A 25,138-nucleotide genomic window follows, 5' to 3' on the forward strand; every position below is an offset into this window, starting at 1 on the left:
TCTGTGCTTATCATCTGTGACGCTGGCACCATTTCTCCTCCTGCTTCTCCATATGTTGGGACCTGGTTCCTGAGCACAGACTTGGCCACTCCCATCAGAGGCTCAAGGTAGATTTGGTCACGTGCCTGTCGCTTGACCGATTCCTGCAGCTGAGGGGATGAGGTATATGCCTAGTTCAGCCTAAATCATGTGATGTGCTTACTTATTTGGCCAGGGGTCTGTTAGCAGAAATTAGGCCCCTGGTGGAGTAAGGGAGAAGGAGTTCTGGGCAAAGAGTATTCATTCTGAATCTTAACCACCCTTCTAATTTCAAATTTGTTTTCCTAGATATTTTATTCATGGGAAAGAGATGCCCTGTATTATGGACCTGAGTAGTCAAGCTACTGAAATGGTAAGTCCAATATTTTAAAGAACTAAATTGACTTTTTGGTTTGTGCTGGTATATAACAAATATTTATTAAGCTCTTGTTTGCTAAATAATAACATTGTGAGATGCTTATAGACTAGCAGTCTAAACGAATAAGTACGCAGATGCTAAGATAGAGGTATATTTAAGGTGCAGTAGCAGCTCTGTGTAAATTAGACTTTGGGATAGTGGAAAACTTTCTTGAAAGAAAGTTACTTGAGCCAAGATATAAGGGTTGGGTAGGGTGGGGTAGAGGGACTTTTGCAGGAACATGTGTGAGGCACAGAGATGTGAAGTGGTCTACTTTGGGAAACAAATAATTAGATATAGGAGAAGCAGAGAGTACCTGAGGAAGACTAGAGGAAGAGATGGGTAGGGTAGGTAAGAGGTCAAAGCATAGAAGTCCTTGAATGCTTTACAATTGGAAAGTTGTAACTCGGTCTTGAGAGCTGTAGAGTCACTGAAGCATTTTAAGTTGGAACTCTCAGGACTGAAGTGCCTAAGTAGTGTCCAAGTAGATATGTCTGTGAGGCTGAACTCACAGAGGCATCAGTGAATAGTCCTGAAGAGAGATCTTAGTTCCCTTCCTAAGAGTTGAATGTGGAAATGGCAACCCACTCCAGTGTTCTTGCCTGGAGAATCCCAGGGACGGGGGAGCCTGATAGGCTGCCGTCTGTGGAGTCGCACAGAGTTGGACACAACTGAAGTGACTTAGCAGCAGCAGCAGCAGCAGCCTGGATGAGACCCCACTCCAGTACTCTTGCCTGGAAAATCCCATGGACAGAGGAGCCTGGTGGGCTGCAGTCCATGGGGTCGCTAAGAGTTGGGCACGACTGAGCAACTTCACTTTCGCTTTTCACTTTCATGCATTGGAGAAGGAAATGGCAACCCACTCCAGTGTTCTTGCCTGGAGAATCCCAGGGACGGGGGAGCCTGGTGGGCTGCCGTCTGTGGGGTTGCACAGAGCTGGACACGACTGAAGCGACTCAGCAGCAGCAGCAGCAGCCTGATGGAAACCAGGCTAGAAAACCACTAGACCACCAGGGGTTGCTGTCTAGAAGCAAAATGGCCCTGACTCTTGCTCCTGTGTGAAAGCAAGAATATTTCAAGGAGGCAAAAACTGTAAAAAAAACAACAACAAAAAAAAACAGATAAAAGTTTATTATTAGAGACACAGCGCTACCAGTGGGAGAGCACACTTATTTATTTTAAACTTGTTGATAGAAGACTGAAGTAAGACCGAGCGCGCACACACACACAAGGCAGAAATACACATTGGCAGAGTAAGTGTGTGAGAAGGAGCACAGTGAAGAGGTGATTTAAATCACTTATATAGGATAGTCTTTCAAGGTCTTTGTTTACCTTTGGTGAATTATCTTGTTTCTTTTTCCCATCTGACTTGTCCTAGGACCTTCTCCAACATGTGTGTGCAACTTTTTGCTAAGTTGGATTCCACCTCAGAGGTCTGTGGGGGTGTGTCCACACTTATTAAGGGGTGGTGCTCTCTCCTTTTTTGACCCCTCAAGGAGCCTTCCTTCTCATGTGCAGACAGGGAAGTTTTCCTTGACTCAGGAGTGGTTATCTTATCTGTTCACTTCAACAGAGCTCAGCTTTTGCTGGTAGCTTTTATCATTGGTTTGTCTGGGGGAAACAGAGCTTCAGTTTTACTCTGCTTGACAAACACCAACTATCCAGCCCAAGGGCCTATCTTATCTCCTACCTCAAGGCAGTTAACTATGTTGGAGTTGGGAGAGAGTTCTTAGCTAGAGTCGTAGGTATTGAAGCAGTGGGTTTGGATGGACCTAGAAAAAAGTGGTGGAGCAGATGGTTGGGAATGGAACCCAGGGTAGCAATTATACTTGAAAGAACAAACAGAAGAGAGATCAATGATGGAAACTGAGAAGGGGCAGCCAGAGAAATACTACTAGATGCAGGGGACAGATTACACTGGATCAAGAAGTCCGCAGAAAGTGGCAAGTTGAAACAGTAAATGTAAACTGCTTTAAGAAACAAACTGCTTAGGAAATACTGGGAGTTTGGATAGTCTGAGTTAAGAATTCTCCTATTAACTCAGTTAAGAATTCTGAGTTAATAATTCAGGATGCATTGAGAAATCAGATTGCAGTTTTTCCAGTACAGGAATTTGAACTTTTTAGAATTAGAATTTTTAAAGTTAGGAGAGGATAGACTTTTTGGTGGGAGGTAGTTGGTAGGAAAGAAATGATTGAGTAGGGCACGGATACAGTTTATGTACAATCAGTCATATTGGGGTGTACAGAGTAGATAGGGTATTTTGCATATAGTTTCTGGAGCTATAAAAATTCAATAAATCTACTTTAGATCATTGATATTTTTAGCCTTTCTTTTCTAATATATGCATTTGTATGCTCTTCTATGCATGACTTTAATTGTATCTACAAATATGGATGTATAATGTTTTTATTTGTTTAAAATATTTTATAGTTAATAATTCTTTTAAAATCAGTATTAATATGTAATTTGCATAATGAGTTCATCTTTGATACATTGATGTATGTTTCTTAATTTTCATATAATTTGGTTTTCTGGTTACATTTTTGCTATTGATTCTAGCATAATTCTATGTGACCTTGAAAATAATATTCTGTGGTTATTGGATTTGGTGTTATTTAGATACTAAGTCAAGTTATACTTACATGACTCAAATCTTTTATGTTATTACTGCTTTTTCTCTCCCTTTTTCTTTCTCCTTCCTCTCCTCTATATGTGTGTGAGGAGCGGAGTAGTGGCTGAGGTGGGAACCTCCTTGTTATAATAGTTACAGACAGAGGGCTTTTACTATTTGAATACAAACTTAGAATTGCTTTATCTTCCTGGTGGATTTGGAGAAGGCAATGGCACCCCACTCCAGTACTCTTGCCTGGAAAATCCCATGGATGGAGGAGTCTGGTGGGCTGCAGTCCATGGGGTTGCTAAGAGTCGGACAGGATTGAGTGACTTCCGTCCCTCCCTGGTGGATTAGACCTTTTATCTTTGACTTTTATCATCCACATTGGTTACTGGTGATTTAGATATGAGCAATTTTTAGTATAGTGGTAGAAATGGTGGGGCAAAATCATGTTTAAGAAAGGATGAAGGGGAAGAAACGGACATGACTGAACAACTTCACCTCACCTCACATATTTTAACTTTTTTCTTGATCTAGAAATATTTTATATATAAATGTGGCTAGATGTGTTTAGTACTTCTTTTTCTTTATGGCCTTCAGTTTGTACTTTCTGTAAATAAAACTTTTTAACTTTCTAAAACGAGATATTCATTTGCCTCATGGAACTTATATTCTAGAACAGTGCTTATGGAAAAGTTCACATGGGATGTGATAGTCATCAACCACATGTAGCTATTGAGCTCTTGAAATGTAATAAGTATGACTGAGAAACTGAATTTTTAGTTTTACATACTCTTTTTCAAAATTAAACTTTTTGAGATTATAGAGTCACATAACTTTTGTTGATTTACACAACATTTTGAGATTGTAAAGACATACCCATTTGAATGCAGAGTTCTAAAGAGTAGCAAGGAGAGATAAGAAAGACTTCCTCAGTGATCCTGTAAAGAAATAGAGGAAAACAATAGAATGGGAAAGACTAGAGATCTCTTCAGGAAAATTAGAGATACCAAGGGAACATTTCATGCAGAGATGGATAGAGTAAAGGACAGAAATGGTATGGACCTAGCAGAAGCAGACGATATTAAGAAGAGGTGATAAGAATACACAGAAGAACTATATAAAAAAGGTCTTCATCACCCAGATAATCACGATGGTATGATCACTCACCTGGAGCCAGACATCCTGGAGTGTGAAGTCAAGTGGGCCTTAGGAAGCAACACTATGAACAAAGCTAGGGGAGGTGGTCAAATTCCAGTTGAGCTGTTTCAAATCCTAGAAGATGATGCTGTGAAAGTGCTGTACTCAATATGCCAGCAAATTTGGAAAACTCAGCAATGGCCACAGGACTGGAAAAGATCAGTTTTCATTCCAGTCCCAAAGAAAGGCAATGCCAAAGAATGTTCAAACTACCACACAATTGCACTCATCTCACATGCTAGCAAAGTAATGCTCAGAATTCTCCAAGCCAGGCTTCAACAGCACGGGAACCATGAACTTCCAGATGTTCAAGCTGGGTTTAGAAAAGGCAGAGGAACCAGAGATCAAATTGCCAACATCTGTTGGATCATCAAAAAAGCAAGAGTTCCAGAAAAACATCTCCTTCTGCTTTATTGACTATGCCAAAGCTTTGGACTATGTGGATCACAATAAACTGGAAAATTCTGAAAGAGATGGGAATACCAGACCACCTTCCCTGCCTCCTGAGAAATCTGTATGCAGGTCAGAAAGCAACAGTTAGAACTGGACATGGAACAACAGACTGATTCCAAACCAGGAGAGGAATACATCAAGGCTGTATATTGTCACCTTGCTTATTTAACTTATATGCAGAGTACATCATGTGAAATGCTGGGCTGGATGAAAAACAAGCTGAAATCAAGATTGCTGGGAGAAATATCAATAACCTCAGATATGCGGATGACACCACCCTTATGGCAGAAAGTGAAGAGGAACTAAAGAGCCTCTTGATGAAAGTGAAAGAGGAGAGTGAAGAAGTTGGCTTAAAGCTCAACATTCAGAAAACGAAGGTCATGGCATCTGGTCCCATCACTTCATGGCACGTAGATGGGGAAACAATGGAAACAGAGACTTTATTTTCTTGGGCTCCAAAATCATTGCAGATGGTGACTGCAGCCATGAAATTAAAAGACGCTTACTCCTTAGAAGGAAAGTTATGACCAACCTTGACAGCATATTAAAAAGCAGAGACATTATTTGGCCAACAAAGGTCCGTCTACTCAAGGCTGTGGTTTTTCCAGTAGTCATGTATGGATGTGAGAGTTGGACTATAAAGAAAGCTGAGCTCAGAAGAATTGATGTTTTTGAACTGTGGTGTTGGAGAAGACTCTTGAGAGTCCCTTGGACTGCAAGGAGATCCAACCAGTCCATCCTAAAGGAGACCAGTCCTGGGTGTTCATTGGAGGGACTGATGCTGAAGCTGAAACTTCAGTACTTTGGCCACCTGATGCGAAGAAATGACTCATTTGAAAAGACCCTGATCCTGGGAAAGATTGAAGGCAGGAGGAGAAAAGGACAACAGAAGATGAGATGGTTGGATGACATCACCGATGTGATGGACTTGAGTTTGAGCAAACTCTGGTAATTGGTGATGGGCAGGGAAGCCAGTTGTGCTGCTGTCCATGGGATTGCAAAGAGTCAGACACGACTGAGCTACTGAACTGAGAGTCACATGCAGTTGTAATAAATAATACAGAGAAATCTCCTGTGCTCTTCACCCAGTTCCCCCAATGAAAGAAACATGTGCAAAATGACTTACATTATCTCAACCAGGGTATTGATATTAATACAGTCAAGATATAGGACATTTCCATCACCACAAAAATCCCTCAAATTTCCTTTTCATAGCCACATCCACTACTCCCTCTTCCTTCCTCCTCCTTAACCTTTGGCAACTGTTAATATTCTCTATTTCTGTATTTCTGTCATTTCAAGAATGTTAAGCAAATGGGGATCATTCAATACATAGCCTTTTGGATGGGCTTTTTTTACTCAGCCTAATTCTCGGCAGTTTCATCCAGGTCTTGTGTGCCAATAGTAGGTTTCTTTTTATTGCTGACTATTAACTTCATGGGATGGAAGTGACATAGTGTGTTTAACTGTGTACCCATTGAAGGACATCTGATTTCTGGTTTCTGATTATAATGAATAAAGCTGCTACAAATACTTATGTGCAGGTTTTTGGGTAAACATAATTTTCCATTTCTTAGAAATGTCCGTAAGTGCAATTACTTAATTGTATGGTAGTTCCAGATTTAGTTTAAGAAACTGCCAGACTGCTGTCCAGAGTGGTTTTTTCATTTTACATTCCTATCAGCAGCATATGAGCCATTCTATTTCTCTGTATCCTTGACAGGATTTCCTATTGTTATTATTATTTATATTTGCCAACCTAATAGATGTGTAAGTATTATAATATCTCATTGTAGTTTTAAATTGCATTTACTTAATGGCTAATGATGTTGAAATTCTACCTGTGTGCCATTTGTATATCCTTTTGGTGATATCCACTGCCCCTGCCCCCCATTTCTAGTTGACTTACTTGGTTTTTGTTTATTTTTACTTTGAGTTCTGATAAAGTTTGTTTATATATTTTGGATACTAGTCTTTTGTGTATGATACATGGTATGCAAATATTTTCTTTCAGCCTGTCATTTTTCTTTTTATACTCTTAACAGGATTGTTCACAGAGTAAAAGTTTTAAGTTTGGATAAAGTATAGTTTAATCAGTTTTTCCTTTTATGGAGCATACTTTTGGTGTTTTTGCCTAGCCCTAGATCCTTAAGATTTTCTTTTTTTTCCTAAAAGTTTTATAGTACTATGGATTTAAGTCCTTGATCCATTTTGAGTTTTTTTTTTTTTTTTTAATAAAGTGTGAGACTTAGGCCAAGGTTTTTCTCTTTCTATCTGTGGTGTCTGTTTGTTCCAGTTCCATTTGTTGAAAGGTTATATTTTCTCCATTGAATTGCTTTTGCATTTTTGTCAGATGTCAGTTGGGCATATTCATGTTGGTCTCTTCTGTTTCCTAATCTATAATCTGTTGTCAGATCTGTATGCCTGTCCTCCCACTGATACCATACAGTTTTGATAAGTGTAGCTTTATAGTAAGTCTTAAAATGGAGTCAACTGAATCCTTTTACTCTTTCAAAATTGTTTAAACTATTCTAGTTCCTTTGTCTTTCCATTTAAATTTAGGAATAATCTTGTCTATATCCAGAAAAAATCTTCCTGGAGTTTTGATAGGAATTGTGCTAAACCTGTAAGTCAATTTGAGAAAAGTTGACATCTTTACTATATTGAGTCTAACAGCTCATAAATCCATTTATCTACTTTTTCAAAAATTGTCATCACTATTTTGTATTTCTAGCATATGTCTTATATATGTTTTGTTAGGTTTATTCAGAATATTTTATTATTTGAGCATTTGTAAATAATATTGTATTTTTAATTACAGTGTTCATATATTCATTGGTAGGATATATAAATACAGTTGCTTTTGTGTATTTTGTGTCTTGTATCCTTTGCTGAACTCATGTTGAAGATTTTATTGATTCCTTGGGATTTTCCACATAGATAGCTGTGTCATCTACAAATAGGAAAGTTTTATTTTTTCCTTTTGAATCTGTATATCTTTTATTTCCTTTCCTTCCTTTACTTCATAGGCTAGAACTTCTAGCGTTGTATTTCATAAGAGTGGTGAGAGTGGACATCCTTGCTTTGTTCTCAATCTTAGGATGAAACCATACAGTATTTTACTAGTAAATGAAATATAATCTGTAGGGTTTTGAGGAAGTTCTCACATATTCCTATTTTGGGGGTAGTTTTTATCCTGAATGAGTATTGAATTTTGTCACTTTTTCCCTTCATTTATTCATGCAACTAAGGTTTTCTTCATTAGCCTATTAATATAATGGGTTATACTGATTTTTGAATATCGAAGAAACCATGTATCTCTGGGATAAACCTCATTTAATAATGGTGTATAATTCTTTTAAAATAAATTGCTCATTTCTGTTTGTAATATTTTTTAAGGATTTTTATGTCTGTATTCATGAAGGATATTGGTTTGTAGTTTTTTTTTTTTTCTGGTACTGCCTTGTCTGATTTTGGTATCAGGGTAACAGTACTGACTTGATAAAGTGAATTAAGAAGTGTTCCTTCTATTTTTGAAAGAGACCATATATGGTAGACTTCTCCATTGAAGGTATTTAGGCCTGAAATTTCTTTTTATCTATTTCTTGTTGGGTGAGTTATGATAATTTGTGTTTTTTGAGAAATAAATATTTCCTATAAGATGTCAGACTTCTGTATGTACACTGGTTCATAGTATTCTCTTAGTCTTTTGATGTCTGCAGGGTCTAGAGTGATTGTTTTTCTCTTTTCAGTTTTATTCATTTCTGCTGTGGTCTTTATTATTCTCTTCCTTCTACTGGCTTTGGGTTTATTTTGTTGTTCTTTTTCTAGGTTCTTGTAGTGGAAAGTTAAATTATTGATTTGAGAGTTTTAGTCTTTTCTAATGTATGAATTTATAGTTTTGCCATTGCTGCTTTAGCTGTGTCTTACAAATTTTGATATGGTATATTTTCATTTTCATTCATTTTTGTGTATTTTAAAATTTTCCTTGAGACTTCCTCTTTGACCCATAGATTATTTAGTATTTTACTTATGTTTCAAGTGTTTGGAGATTTTTGTATTATCTTTTTGTTATTGATTTTGAGTTTGATTTCATTGTGGTCAGAGAACATACTTTATATGATTTCAGTTCTTTCAAGTTTGTTGAGGTTTGTTTTATAGTCTAGGATATGGTCTATTTTGGTATATGTTATTTGGGTTCTTGAAAAGGATATGCATTCTGCTGTTGTTGTTGAATGGAGTGTGTAAGTGTTGATTAGATCCTTAAATGATGGTGTTATTCTGTATCCTTGCTGATCTTATGTCTATTGACTCTTATTGAGAGAGGGGTGTTGAAGTCTCTAACTATAATTATAAGCTAGTCTATTTCTCCTTTCAGTTTTGTCAATTTTTGTTTCACTTAATTTAGTAGCTCTGTTTGGTGCCTACACATTTAGGGTTGCTCTGAATTCTTGTCAGATGGATCCTTTATGATTATATAGTGTTCTCTATCTTTGCTGATTTTTTTTTTTTTGCTCTAAAATCTACTTTATCTGATATTTATAAATAAAATGTAATTATACTTAATTTTAACTAATTTAAATTTAAATAGGCACATGTGGCTGGTGGCTGCCATATTGACATTGCAGTCCTGGAAGATGGAGAGAGCTATGACACAATAAATTTAATTAAAAGGTAAATTTTATGGAGTGTAGAAGGTGTTAAGGGCAATGGGTGGTTAACAGAAAAGGGAAATTGGGAAAGAAAAAGTGGGGAATATGACTTTAAATTAGATAATCAAGGAAGAAATCATTGAATGTGGTACTTGAACAAAGATTTGAAGGGGTGAAAGAGTTAGCAATGCAAATATCTTGGGAAAAAGTATATTAAAAGCCAAAAGTGGAAGTGGGCCATAGTAAGAAATTTAGCTTTCACTCTGAGTGATATGGAGAGCCAGTTGAGAGTTTAAAGCATACTGTAACTCGTTCTGACTTATGTTGTGTGAAGATCGTTTTGGCTGGTAGATTGAAAATAGACTGTAGGGGACAAGAGGTGTAGAAACAGGGAGACCATTTAGGAGACAGGAATACACATGGAGGATGACTATAGCCAGACCAAATGTTTAGAGCAGGTTTCAGAGAAAATATCAGACAGTTGGTTTTAGATAATGTTACATTTGAATTGTTCATTAGAAAGCAAGTAGATTGTCAGAGTTCTCCAGATCTATGAGTCCTTGCCCTTGTGGAGCTTACGTTTTACTGGAATATGGGTAAAAAATAAAACAAGTGGATGAAGCACATACACTATTTTAGAAGGTAAGTTTTATGGAGAGAATTCAAGTAAGGAAAGAAGGATAAGTGGTGTCGGACAACTGACTTCCTGAGAAGGTAACAATTGAGTAATGATAGGAAATACATCTTTTAGATACCTGGGATAATAAGTTTAGGTAGAAGGGACCAAATATAAAAGTTCTAAGATGGAGCATGACTGATGTTTGAAGGACAAGGAGATGAAGTATGGCTCGAGTGACGTGAGCAAGGGAAAGAGGAATAGGGATGACTGTACCAAAGTAAAAAATGTCTGGGTTATAGGCCATTTTAAGGGTTCTGACTTTTATCCTGAGTGTAATGGGAAGCTAGGGGATAGTTTAGCCGAAGAGAGGTGTGATCTGACCTGTGGTTTAACTGAGTCACTCTAGTTGTTGTGCTCAGTAGACTGAAGGGGCAGGGTGGAAGCAAGGAGGTTAAGAGACTTTTATACTAATCCAGGCAAGGTTGTGGTAGCCATGGAAATGGTGAGGAATTATCATATTCTGGACACATTTTGAGGGTTGCATTGACAAAATTGGCTTACTAATTGGATGTGGGATGAGAGGAGTCAAGAATTATTCCAAGATTTTTGACCTGAGCAGTTGGAAGGACAGAGTCGCCTTAATTGAGATGGGAAAGCCGAAGAACAAGTGTGAAGTATGTGATAAGGAGCTCAGTTTTGGACATGTGAAGTTTATGATGCCTATTAGACATCCAAATAGGTGTTCAGTAGGCATACTCATTATGAATACTGTGGTGTTGTTTTTTTAAATGAAGTAATTGTGCTAAAATAGTGTACTCAACATTCTGAAACTATATTACATTTGTTAATATCTTAATTTTTAACATGTTCAATCCTGAAAAACTTGAATATTTTGGAGAGGGAAATTGTTTGACTGCTCTTGGGCTTTGCTGCCCACCAGAGTTGATGGTACTTTTTTAGAGTTAAATAAAGATGTCATTCCAATTTTAGATCTGGAACTATAACTATAGTCTGAGTGTTTCAACTTGCTTTCTATTTTAGGTCCTTTTACTACTGGATTGTGCAAGATATTTAACCCTATTTTCTTTGAGGTATGACTTAAATATCAAACATCTTAAATAAGAAAAGGGAAACATTTTAGTTTTGGAAGTCAGAATGCCAAGGAGAAGGAAAAATCTTGGGGGAAATCCTTTTCGGAAGACCACAAACTCTAAGGAAGTTGTATCCAGTGTTGCTAGTCATGAGGAGCCAACTGCTACTCTCCCTTCCGTGTATGAGACAAAGGTTGATCAGGAAGAACTCTTCACCAGTGTCTCAGAGATGTTTTCTGACCTGGATCCTGATGTAGTGTATTTGATGCTTTCTGAGTGTGATTTCAAAGGTGAGAAAAGTTCAGTTTGAACCCTTTGCATTTTATAAAAAGGTTTTATGTACTATGCCATGACCAGTAGTAATATAGAAAATGACTACGTTATTTCTATTTCGTTCATTATTTTTTGAAAATCTGCTGTGGGTAAGGTACTAAGTGTAGTATTATGAGGGATATAAAGAAGAATAAAACATCGTTTCTTCTTTCAAGAAATGTATAGTTCTAGGTATAAGATGTATGTGTAGATTTCATCTTTTACGTTTTATTTCTTTTTATCTTCCCACTCGAAAAGGTTGGCACTATTGACATTTTGGACCAGATAATTCTTTGTTGTGAGTGTCTTTCCTGGGCATCATAGGATGTTCAGCAATATCTCTAGCCTGTACCCATCAGATGCCAGTGGCACATCCCCTACCCCACCCCTGCAGCTGTAACAGTTAAAAATGCCTCTATATATCATCTTATGTTCCCTGGGGGGCAAAATCATTCCCAGTTGAGAGCTGTTGACCTAGAGTACTCTATAAAGAGAGGGATTTTAAAAAACTGTTTTGTTGTACTGCTGTATCTCCAGCACCTAAGTACCGAATGACTCGCTCGGACCTTAGTAAATATTTATTGAGTGAAAAGGTAATTATAATTATGGAAATGAGAGCTGATTAAGAGTTGAGGCTAATAGACCAGTGTGATTTAAAACTGGCTTTAGGTTGATTTTCCAGTTCTACCTCTTAACCTCTCTGGGTTTCAGTTTTCTTAGCTGTTAAAGAGAAAAATAATAGTATGTACCTCATAGGACTTTTTCTTTTTTTTCCCAGTAAGGATTGAGTTTTTGTTTTGTTTTGATAAAGTCTTCAGTGCAGTAAATTATTGATGAAGTGTAATAAATTGTTTAGATGTATGTTTGCAGACAGGGGAAACTATCAAATTTAAATGGATGAGTAAGTTAAATATTGATTTTTAGTATTGCTATTGGCCGTGATTAGTATAAGTAAAATTGTTCTAGGTTTGGGGAATTTTGGTAATGGAGTAAACTTCAATTTTTTTTTTTTTTTTTTACATTCCACAGTCTGTGATGTGAACCTATCTTATCTATCCTTTTATGTATGCAGAAAACCAGTTTTCAGGAGTCTACATGATGCTCAGAAACAATAGTGTTTACAATTTTACTGTGGCTTCAACATATATTTCCTAATTTTGGTGTGTTTAAAATTTATTTTTGCACGTACACTAATAGCAATGAAGAAGTACAAGGAAAATATCAGTATGTTACCCTTACATCCTAACAAAAAACATTTTTCTTTTCCAGGATCTTCTCTATACCTGTTCATAAATACTGATGTTTTGAGTAGTTTGAATAATAACAGTTATGATGTTATATATTCTACTTTTAAAACTTAACCTAATATAAGCATTTTTTTCAGTTGGCTGCAGTCTTTATATTTTTTAATAGCTTTCTAATATTCTATTGGGTTATTATGCTCTAATTTATTTAATTATAGCTATGTTTTACATGAATAATTAATATTGCAAAGAACATCTTTGTATGAATAACCTTTTCCATCTTTTGGCTTTTTCCCGATTCCGAAGTTTTATTTTCTTCTATCACAGGGTAAGGACAGTTTTTGGCTCTTGGAAACATATTGCTGAATTGCCTACTAAAGAGGTGTGGCATATGGCTACCAGGGGTGAAAGCGGGGGGATGGATAAATTCGGAGACTGAGATTGACATATACACACTACTACATATAAAGTAGATAACTAATAAAGACCTACTGTATAGCACAGGGAACTCTTCTCAATACTCTGTAATGACCTGTATTAGAAAAGAATTAAAATACAGAGTGGATATATGTATATGTATATCTGATTCACTTTGCTGTACAGCAAAAACTATAACCCAACATTATAAATCAACTATACTATACTCCAATAAAAATTAATTAAAAAATAATTTACCTTATAAAATAAATGTGCCAATTTGTAATGACACTAGCACTGTATAAGGGTTTCATTACAGCCTTGTCAGCATTGAGTGGTATTCTTTTAAGATTTTAGGAATAAGATTTTACCTTTTCTTTAATGGTTTTCTTTTTTTAGATAAAGGGAAATGTTAACATTTTTATATATGATTGTTTATTAGTTCTTATATTGTATGAATTGTTCGTGTGTTTTTCATTGTTTTATACCATTGTTTTAATTTTTCTCAACACTGTAAAAACTTCTGTGTTTTATGTATATAGTGATCTTTTACTTCTTTTTACATATACTGTTTTTCATTATATACACATTAATTTTCTTGGTTGATCTTTTGTGATTTTTCTATCATGTAGTTTTTTCTTAAAAATTCTTCTTATATTTGCCTTTTTCCCTTTTTTTTTTTTCCCTCCCTTTTTTCCATGTTTATTGCTATAGTCTTCTAACTGGTCTCTCTGCCAGGCTTGCCCCCTCCAATCCCTCTTTGTTTTTCTTCTTAAGGGAACACTAATTGGGTGCTTACTAGGTGCCAGTCCTTGTGTACAGCCCTTTTTCATGGATTATCTCATTTAATCCTCACAACAACCCTATGAGGTAGGTACTTTTGTTATCCACACATTGCAAATGAGAAAATCAAGGCTTAGGAAAGTTAACTAACTTGTTCAAGAGTGTTCATGCCAGCAAGTAGGGATTTAAATGTCATTCTGATTCCTGACCAGAGCTTCTACCTACTGTGCTGTGCCGTTTCCACATTTATCTTCCTTAAGTTAATACACAGAAATAATATGAAAAAGCCTCAGATTTCAGATCCTTAACAATTCTAATTTCTCTGTATTTATGTTGTAATGGAAGGAGCTCAGCATTGGAGTCGACACACTAGTCCTGACTCTGTCACTTATTATCTGTGTGGCTTGGGCTAAGTTAATGTACTTTCTAAACTTCATTTTCTTTGTCTCTGTGCTGGGAATACTATAGCCTGTAGTATAATTTGAAGCTTCAGTGAGACGACAAAGCATCTAGCCCAAATGCTATGACAGGTAGTTTCCCTTCAAGTTCCCTTGGAAAATAAAATTAGTATTTCTTACCATGAAATTAGAGGACCCTTCCCAATTTTACTTGATTTCCCTTTCCAGTTTTATCTCCTTCTCTTATCTGCCATATTACTGTGTACTCACATTCCAACAAACTCAATAGCTTAAACATGCTGTGTGTTTTCAGGACTGGGTTTGCCTTTTGCTTCTGTATTGACAAGTATCTTTTTGATCTTCAACTCCCAGTTTTCATATCACCTCATGTGAAATCTTTCCTTGCTTTCCTATAAGGCTGCTTAAGCATTTGTATATTATTAAGAGTGTGCAGTATTTAATCTATATTATAGTATAATTGTCTTCTAACATCTTCAGTTGCTTCCATTAGACTGCGAAAATCCTTTGAGTGTAGTAAAAACTATTGTTCATTTTTGTACAAAGTATGTCTGATATGTAGTACATGCTCATGCACATTTTTTGCGTTAAGTCAAATTCATAGTATGGACCATATAAACAAATTAGGTTTATTAGAATACTTATTAATAAATAAAAATACTTCATACTTAAAGCAACATGTAGTAGGTAAGTATTTGTGGATTAAATCAACTGGTTTTAGGATCTTTATAAACAACCCTTAAGTATACAGTTCCAGATATTTTTCTTTTACTCAATAAATTCATCAGAGAATGTCTACTTGATGGCAGTTTATTGGCCTAGTTTATTACTGTTTGTCTGAAAGTAACAACATTGCATGTCTCCATTATTTAAACCTTTCACTATACAGAATTATATATTAGTAAAGTGTTAAGTTAAAAATGACTTGAATATTTATAAATTTCTTGACATTTCATTCAATGTAAAGTCAGTATAATTTTATGTGAATTTTAATTATGTTTTACTATTTTCAATCCATATAGATATATTTTATTGTTGTTATTGTTGTTCTTATTGTTGTACAGTTGAAAATGCCATGGATTGTCTATTAGAATTATCAGCCACTGATGCTAAGATAGAAGAATCAGCTTCAACAAACTTCGTTGCTTCTGAGAAACAAGTAAATGCAGTGGAATGTGAAATAATGGAAAAGTGTCCTCCAGAAGAAGAGAGTGAAGATTCAAAAATGGATTCATTTTTGGACATGCAGCTAACTGAAGACTTAGATTCCTTAATACAAAATGCTTTTGAGAAATTGAACTCTTCTGATAACCAAGCATACTCATTTTTGCCTTTGCAAGATGTTAATAATTTTAGTGACCCGAGTTCATTTGTAAGTTCAGATTCAAGTAATATGACTCCCATTCTTTCTACCCAAAATATGGATTTGAACAGTGAAAATTTAGAGCATTCTGTCTCTGCATTAAGTTCAAATTCCTTAACTTCACGTTCAGTTTCAAATGGGTCCAAAAGTTTTACAAAAGATAACACGTTGGCATTGGAAGATTCTCTTCTCAGTGGTTCTTTAAATGCAGATAATGACACTTTGATGGATGGCAGCAACCAAATTCAGAAAGAGCTTTCGGAATCTGAGTGTGTTAAGACTCAGTTCTCTCAAGCTCCTGTAGATTTGGATGCCAATGAGCTTCAGGCTCCTCTAAACCTTGCTGTCCAAAATCCAGGGCTTGGTTTAATAGGTACAGGTGGAGATCAGAAATCCACGTCTGTCCCTGACGTTTTTGTACCTTCTGAAGAATTCAGTTTCCAGCCACACAAACATACGGAACTGCCGCCAAAGGGGAAGGATGTGAATTACTGCCCAGTACTAACCCCTCTCCCTCTGCTGCTGCCTCCTCCTCCCCCTCCACCAATGTGGAATCCAATGATTCCTGCTTTTGACCTCTTTCAAGCAAACCATGGCTTTGTAGCTCCTGTTGTAACCACAGCTGCGCACTGGAGGCCTGTCAACTATACATTTCCACCCCCAGTTATTTCTCATACTTCCCCAACAAAGGTATGGAGAAGTAAAGAGGGAACAAGTGCTTACCAGGTACAAGAAACTCCAGTTTCTCAGGTGGTAAGAAAGAAGACGTCATCTTATGTTGGACTAGTTCTCGTTCTTCTCAGAGGCCTTCCAGGATCTGGAAAATCTTTTTTGGCAAGGTATGAGGTTTAATTGAGTTTAAAATATGAGTATAATGTGTGAACTTGAATATTTATAATAGCTTGACTATGTGAAATGTTTTTACTTCATAGAGATGTTTACTAATTTTTTCTAATTTTGTAGCTAATAGCACTGGTTTCTCCAGAAGTTTTTATTGAATTCTTTTGTCTTAGAATATCATTTTGAGAGACAGAATAGAAGAAAAAAATTAAAGCTGATTTCAAGATTGTGAGCTTGTGAAATCAAAAGAAATAAGTTCATGTGGAAGAGAACTAATTTAAGTGGGAGAAAGATGAATTCAGCTTTGGTTATATAGATAAAGGGCCATAATTGATTTTGAATTCAAGGAAGTCTTAAGAATTCTGCTGGTAGTTGGAAATTTGGAATTGTAGCATGTTGTTAAATAAGGTTTAGAAATGTATAATATGAAGGAAGAGAACATACGATGAACCATTGGTAATCAGGGAACTTCAAATTTTCAGTGATTTTTTTTTTTCTTGCAAAGTGTGGTACCCTCAGTTGTTTTATCTCATATATCCCATCTATGTGCTTTTTGTAGTTAAGATATGTTGTGAATGTCTTGGTCTCAGAGACCAGAGTCAGGGTTAGAGGCAACTTTGTTATACTTTCAGTGATACTTGTTAAAGGGTGGTGTTTTCAAAGTTTCTTCAATCCTTTCTTTAAATTCCAGAATATTTACATCTAATTTTTTTTTTTTTGCCAGTTTTTCCCTTTTCCTTTTAAGTTTTATCTGTTTTCTCTCATGGTTTGCTGTTCTCAGCTGAGTCTTTTCTATTTGATTCTAGGTGTGTCTAGTCTTTGGGAATATTCATGTATACCTTGATAAGCTCATTTTCAGTTGTTTTTTTAATGTCCTTTCTAAGTCTGGATTTATCTTCCAATAAATTTCCACATATTCTACTCATATATTTATAAATATATTCTTCTATAGACATAGCCTTTCTCTTTGACTTAATGACCAAATAATAGGAAATAATATTATAGATATTACAGTCAATTATGATACTTCATTTTGTGAAGGATTGAAACAAAAGTGGGCACCTTAAAAGATAATAGAACTGTGACACAAGTTTGAAGAAGTAGGTTTCAGAGGCCTGAGAGCCAGAAGCAGCTACAGTTAGAGATTAGGAAGAGAATGAAATGCTTGTCACAGAGTTGGAGCTTGCTAAAATTTGAATGAAAAGAGAGAAATAACTGGGCAGGGCAGAGATAGGTAGCTGAGTTTTCTCAGAGAGAGTGGCACAACAGTGTTAAGCTGTTGTGCCCAAGGAAAATGACAGATGAAAAAAGACTTTCAGATTTATTGGAAAGAAGGCCACGAATGGCTGTCTTGAAAAATAGTTTTGTTGCCCTGGAAAGGTGGAAGACCTTAAGACATTAAAAAAGCATTTATACTAAAGCAGTTAAGGAGAGAAGTTGGGTAACTGTTGAAAAGGGATCTTTAAAGTGTGGTTAAAAATTAAAAAGATAGCTGAGATAGATGTGAAGTGTCAGAGGGGAAAGCTTAGAGATAAAAGAGAAGATAAATATAGGAGTCTTAGAAAGTGAGATCAAGTGAGCTGCAGTGTGAGTGAGTGCAATTTATGGGATGGATGCTCAGGGATTAAAACAGCACCTCTTTCTCTTAAAGTGAGAGTGAAAGTAGCTCAGTTGTGTCCAACTCTGCAACCCCATGGACTATAGAGTCCATGGAACTCTCCAGGCCAGAATACTGGAGTGGGTAGCCTTTCCCTTCTCCAGGGGATCTTCCCAACCCAGAAATCAAACAGGGGTCTCCTGCACTGCAGGTGGATTCTTCACCAGCTGAACCACAAGGGAAGCCCAAGAATACTGGAGTGGGTAGCCTATCCCTTCTCTAGCGGATTCCAACCCAGGAATCAAATAGGGGTCTCCTGCATTGCAGGCAGATTCTTTACCAACTGAGCTATCAGGGAATCCCATTTTTGCTTAGTAGATACTAATAAAAATCAAATTCAAGAGATATATTTTAATATGAGAAAAAGAATCTAAGAGTGTATATATATATGCATAACTGATTCACTTTGTTGTACACCTGAAACTAATACAACAGTGTAAATAAATTATACTCCAATACAATAAAATCAATAAAATAAAATAGATTTTTATTGGCATATAGTTGTTTTACAATTTTCTGTTAGTTTCTTCTGTACAGCAAAGTGGATCAGTTGTACATATACGTATAGGTCAAGAGGGTAGCACTGTTGTGTCTCTGCGGATTCTCTTTGCTTATTTTTTACATGTATCTCAATTATATAGAAGATAAATTCCAGAGTCAAGAAAGAGAGATGGGGTACTTTCCTGATGGTCTAGTAGTTAAGACTTCACGCTTTGGATTCTGTCTCTGGTTGGTGAGCTAAGATCCTGCAAGCAAATGTGGCCAAAAGAAAGAGAGGAGTCAGAAAACCCCTATAAAATTATTTTATCTTTGTATTATTTATTTCTTAGATTAAAAAAAAATTATTTTTGGCTGCATTGGGTCTTCATTGCTGCGCTCTGGGCTTCCCCAGTTGCAGTGAGTGGGGGCTACTCTAGTTGCGGTGCATGGGCTTCTCATTGCAGTGACTTCTTATTGCAGAGCATGGGCTCTAGGGCCTTGGGACTTTGGTAGTTGTGGCACATGGGCTTAGTTGCCCTAAGTTGCGGCACATGGAATCTTCCTGGACCAGACCAAGTATTGAACCCATGTCCCCTGCATTGACAGGTGGATTCTTAACCATTGGACCACCAGAGAAGTCCTTAACTTTGTATAATTGAGCTGATTAAATTAATAGTCTTAAGAGTTTCCTCTACTTTTGAAGTAGAATTAAATATCAAGGTACTTGCCTACCTGGAAGTGACCTTCAGCTTAGAGCGAGTAAGGTAGATCTGTGTGTATCAAGTGACCAGATGAGGGAGATGCATGTGATTGATAAGAATTTTGAAGCATTGTTAGTTACTGGTTTTCTTGATATTTAAAATTGTGTTAACCTTCATACCTTTATAGTAAGGACAAAGGACTTCATAATATATTTTTAAAGTTTCTGAAATAATAATTTACATAAAGCAAAGTAGACTTGCCTCAGGTCGGTTTCCTTGGGAGTCAGACTTCTGCTTAGAGATTTTCAGTGTGATTTGTTTGAGAAATAAAGTGTCTTTATTCTTTTACATAATGATACTTGAATTTTTAATTTGGATTATGACCTTGCAAAAATCAGGAGAGAGAATTTATAAGAAAAATTAATGAAAGTAATTATATTTATCATTCACAGGACTTTGCAAGAGGATAATCCAAGTGGAGTCATTCTTAGTACTGATGATTATTTTTACATAAATGGACAATACCAGTTTGATGTAAGATACTTAGGAGAAGCACATGAATGGAACCAGAATCGTGGTAAGGATTAGACATCAGGTGATGGGTAATATTAAGAGCAATATAAAGGAAAAAATCTGCCGAGTGTTTTTATTTTGAGTGACATACAACTTTTAAGTTGTAATTAACTTTCATTCTAAATTAAAACTATATAATATAGATAAAATTATAACTATAGCAATTCTTATTCCATAATAAGTGGAGGAGGTAGTCTCATAGATCTGTGATGAGGATTAAATGAGTTAATTTTTGTAAAATGGCTTAGAACATTGCCTGGAATGTTTAAGTTTTATTTAGTCAGTGGAGATCTTGTCAGAAGTAAGTCAGATTTTCTACATTGGTCTGGAAATAGCTCAAGATGGTTACAGTTGTCTGGCACGCTCTGGTTCCAGTTTCCTAAAATAGAATTTGCATTGTTAACCACTAGTCTTCCCTAGATTGGCTTAATTTTTGTATAGGATTGTGTGAGAGTGGAAAATGAGTTCCCTCAAACTAAACCAGCAGGAAGGTTGTGCAACTATTCACTGAAGATGGTTTTATCATGAAATGTTTAGTTATGAATAGTTTGAATTTTATATGGGAAATTCTTGTTAAGACATATAGACAGTATTTTACTTAGCCTTTCTTTTGTGATAAATGTACTATGAAGGCTATTCTTGAGTCTGTCATCTTTAGACATGGTTAAAATTTTCTATGTTCTTTCTTGAACTAAATATTAAAGTGAAAATCAGGAATATGAAAATACCAACACAAAAATAAAACAGTCTGATGTGATCAAGTGCAGTCTTGGATTTGCCAGTTACCAGCTGTGTGATCTTAAGCAAGTTATTTGTACTCTCCAGGATCCTGTGTCCTCATCTGTAAAAGAGTTTAATCGTACTAAACCCCCAGAATTCTTATAAAGGTTAAATGAGAATGAAGAGTGCTTATCAGTAGTAGTTCAACTTGCCTTTCTGTAACAACTGCAGCAATAATAATTTGAAATTAATTGGCAGAACTTTTTAAAAAAGGTTTATTGAGTGAGATAAGAGTCAGATAGTTTTAAACATATTCCTTGTTGTACAACCATCACCACAATCAAATTTAGAACATTTTTATCACTTCAGAAAGACCCCGTACCCATTAGCAGTCCCTCCTCATTTCTCCTTAACTCTCTCCCAACCCCAGGCAACCACTGCTTCAGTTTCCATAGGTTTATCTATTCTGGACATTTTATCCAAGTAGAATCATATAATATGTGGTCTTTTGCGAATGGCTTTTTTTCACTTAGCATAATGTTTTCAAGGTTCATCTGTGTTGTAGAAAGTATCAGTAGTTCATTCTTTTATATGGCTGAATAATATTCCATTATGTGGATATGCCACATTTCATTATCCATTCATTAGTTGATGGATATTTGTATTGTTTTCATTTTTCGGCTATTATGAATAATGTTGCTTTGAATATACCTGTCTATGTTTTACCTTTCTAGGAACTGCCAAGCTATTTTCCAAAGCAAGAGCACCATTTTACATTCTCAGTAGCAGTTTATGAGAGTTCCAACTTCTCTTCATCTTTACTAACACTTGTCTTTTTTTTAATTAAAAAAATTTTTTTAATCTGATCTTTTGAACTATGGCTATCCTAATGGTGGGTGTTAAGTGGTATCTCATTGTGGTTTTGATTTGCATTTCCATGAGGGCTAATGATGTTGACCATTTTTTTGTCTGTTTATTGGCTACTTGTTTGTCTCCTTTGGAGAGCTTTCTGTTTAGATCTTTTGCCATTTTTAAATTGGATTATTGTCTTTTTATTGGTTTTAATGAAAACTTCCCCCCATTTATGCTGACTATACATTTAATATACACATCAAACTTAGACCAGACAGTTTTTATTTAATTTCTGATTATAATTTTAGTATTTAAGATTTATTATTCAGCATTTTCCTGTACTTTAGTTTTTCATATACTCAAAATAGTATTTAGAAGTACTGGTGGTTTAGTTGCTAAGTTGTATCTGACTCTTGTGACCCTATGGACTGTAGCCCGTCAGGCTCCTCTGTCCATGGGATTTTCCAGTCAAGAATACTGGAGTGGGTTGCCATTTCCTTCTTCAGCGTATTTAGAAGTAGAATTGTGAGTAAAATTAGCACATATCTATGATTTTCAAATTATGAAATTTCAAATCTAATCAATGAGATTAGATTTTTAAAACATAGTGTTATTAAAAGTGATTTCTCATTTTCTGTTTTGCAGCAAAAGAAGCATTTGAGAAGAAGGTGTCTCCTGTAATAATAGATAATACAAACCTACAGGCATGGGAAATGAAGCCATATGTTGCTTTGGTTTGTACCATAAATTGTCATAAGTCTTTAATAGTGGGTTTGGAATTTTGGGGGCATACTAATACTTAAGTGAATTCAAGCAAACAGTCCTGACTTTTTAGTAAGTTAGCATTCATTCATTACTAAAAAGCTGACTTGGGCACTCTTCTTTCATGGCACCCTGGCTTATTTCTGTTATAGCACTAAGTACATTGTTTTTATCTAGGTCATGAGTTGACTAATTTTTGTCTAGAAAACACCAGATAGTCAGTATTTTAGGTTTTGCAGGCCATAGTCTGTTGCATATTCTTTTTAAACAATCCTTTAAACATAAATATATATATATATCCTTAGTTCCTAATCTGTTCAAATATTGGCTGGTGGGCTGAATTTGGCTTTAAGCCATCTGTTTTTCTTGCGGGTAGGGCTATTGTTTTATTCATCATTGAATCTACAAAGTATAGCACTGGCGTATACTGAATATATATTTGTTGAGTAAATTGATGAGTGAAGCTTTTGTGAGTATGTGTATTATTTGTTTTATTCTCCCAAGGTTAGCACATGTCTGGCACATTAAAGCTCAGCTTGTTTCTTTAGTTAATGAATGTTATACTTGCTATTCTGTATTTTTAACACATCCAGCTTATACCCCCTTTACTGTGCCTAGTGTGTTTATACTGTTTTGAAGGTGTGATTCTTTACTTTGCTAAAGAAAATTATGTTTCCTTTGAAAGCAAGTGAGATTTTACTTCTGTGCAGCGTGGTAGAGGAAACAGACTTCTTTGGGAGCTGAAATTCAGTTCACTTTCTGGCCTTAGGAGTTCCTAATTTCTAGACTAATATATTTACCACAGGGACGTACTTCCCCCTTAACCTTACTTGACTCCTCTGTAAGTTTTTCTTAGCTCCCTGCTGTCATCTTAGAAAATTTTTTAATACTTTATTTTCCTATGTAGAAAATAAAGAAGTCCCCAAATTATATGTTTCTGATTTTCATTTAGACTTCAGCCTTCTATAATGTTATCTTTTCCCTTATTTATTATATAATAATTAAAAATATAAATCCTTTTTCCAATACTGATTCCTTGACTCTTTCCAACTCTACTTAGAGATATGAAGGACTCCTGTTTATCTTAGATGCCAAATGCTTTTGTCTTCATAAAGAAGTAGATGCATGAATTACTGTAGAGAAGAGGATCACCTTTTGCTTCGTTTGTTGTTAAGATAATGAAAGGTATAGAAGAGAGGGATAGATTGGAGATAATAGTCTATTACCATCTTGAGTGTCATTCACAAAAGTAGCTAAAATAGTAAGTTAGGGATAAATAGGGAGCAGTCAAGTAGCTTAGTTTCTACTGGCTAAATCATATCGGTTGATCTAAGTCAGAATCCTCTTAAGTAATGTAACTTATTATTAAGATTTGTCCATTGATATGGGAGTTGAAAAAGTCTTTAAATGCTTAGTCTCTTTTTCTCTGTTTGTATGTGTGCATTTAAAATTAATTTGATTCTAAGAGCTAAATATACCCCTTTAGGTAATTAGAGACCTGGACTATTGCCGGCCATTGAATAAGTTATAGAAATTTGGTGCTGAGGTGAGGAGATGGAAGTGAGCAGGCTCATTACAGGGTATCATGTCACTACCTACCTTGGCGTCTGGGTTGATCTTTGGACTTTTCTTCCCCCCCCCCACCCCCCACCCCTGGACTTTTCTGTCAGAATGACAGAAAATAGCAGTGACCAATATTGGCATCTTGTCATAAAACTGAAGGGCTCAATAGTGGGAGGTGAGGTCAGAGATGTAATGGTGGCCAGGGAGATGGCAGGGCAGACTTAGGTAAGGGCTTATGCGTAGGTCTCTGTGAGGACTTAGGATTTTACCTTGAGTGACATGGAAGATACATTAGTCTGCTCAGGTTGCCATAAAAATTACCATAGACTGGATAGCTTAAAGAAGAGGAATTTTATTTTCTCACAGTTTTGGAGACTAGATGTCCCAGATCAAGGTCCAGGAGGATCAAGTTCTGTTGAGAGTTCTCTTCTTGCGTGGCTGTCTTGCTGTGTTCTCACATGGTAGAGAGAGCAAGTTCTCTGGTGTCCCTTCTTATAGGGACACTAATCTGACCAGATCAGTGCCCTAAACTTTTGACTTCATTTAACCCTAAATTACTTCCATAAAGGTCCTGTCTCTAAAAGCAGTCACATGGTGGCATAGGAGTTTCTACATACAAGATTTGAGGGAATAAATTCATTAGTTCATAACAGGGTTTTGAGTAGAGTAGTGACATGATCTGACTGTTAAAAGAATCACTGTAGGGCAGTGTTGAGAACAGACTTGGGAGTCGGGGAGAATGGAAGCAGGAAGGAGACTTGTTAAAGGGCTTTCGTGGTAGTTAAAGTAAGAGATGACATGGTTCAGACCAACATGGTAGCAGTGAAGGTCATGGTGAGTAGAGACTAAATTCTGGATATATTTTTAAAGTAGAGCCAATTGAATTTCTTATTGGATTGATACGGATGTGAAAGAAAGAGAGGCATTAAGTATGGCATCAAGTTGGGTTTTGGCCTGTGTAACTGAAGATTGACATCAGTTGAGATGGAAAAAGTTCAGGTAGAATAGTTTCTCTCTCTCTCTTTTTTTTTTTTTTGGCATTGTGGTGCCAAAATACTAGAGTTTTGAAAAATAGTTTCCCAATAGCTGTCATTGGGAATTCCATGATTCCCTGGCAGACCAGTAGTTAGGACTTTTTGCTTTCACTGACGAGGGTGCGTGTTCAATCCCTGGTTGGGAAACTAAGATCCCTCAAGCTGTGCAATGTGGCCAAAAAAAAAAAAAAAAAAAAAAGAATGCGTTGTCATTTAAAATAGTTTTAAAATTATAAAAGTCACGTATATATTCTGATAGGTATTCAAGCCATAAAAAAGAAAGCCTAAAGTCCTGTTCCCTTGAGGTAGATGCTTTTCATAGTATTTTTGAGACTCTTTCCAGAAGTTTTCTA

At 35.9% G+C, this 25,138-nt stretch overlaps 1 protein-coding gene across 6 annotated transcripts in view; it reads left to right on the top strand.

The window, feature by feature from the left end:
• Positions 1–25,138, top strand: part of N4BP2 (NEDD4 binding protein 2) — a 73,885-nt gene that overhangs the window by 5,415 nt on the left and 43,332 nt on the right. For 2 of the 6 annotated variants that reach the window (XM_042251329.2, XM_042251328.2), the window contains exons 2-5: positions 328–391; positions 15,305–16,442; positions 19,734–19,858; positions 22,072–22,160. In XM_042251329.2, coding sequence (XP_042107263.1) covers positions 15,316–16,442; positions 19,734–19,858; positions 22,072–22,160 — 1,341 coding nt within the window. In that variant the 5' untranslated portion in view covers positions 328–391; positions 15,305–15,315. Of the gene's footprint in view, positions 1–327; positions 392–9,297; positions 9,381–11,018; positions 11,359–13,818; positions 13,912–15,304; positions 16,443–19,733; positions 19,859–22,071; positions 22,161–25,138 lie in introns of those variants that run through there. The other 4 variants (XM_042251326.2, XM_042251325.2, XM_060416986.1 and 1 more) reach the window with 4 other exon arrangements.

The sequence above is a fragment of the Ovis aries genome, chromosome 6 (genome assembly GCF_016772045.2).
Source record: "Ovis aries strain OAR_USU_Benz2616 breed Rambouillet chromosome 6, ARS-UI_Ramb_v3.0, whole genome shotgun sequence".
NCBI lineage: Eukaryota > Metazoa > Chordata > Mammalia > Artiodactyla > Bovidae > Ovis > Ovis aries.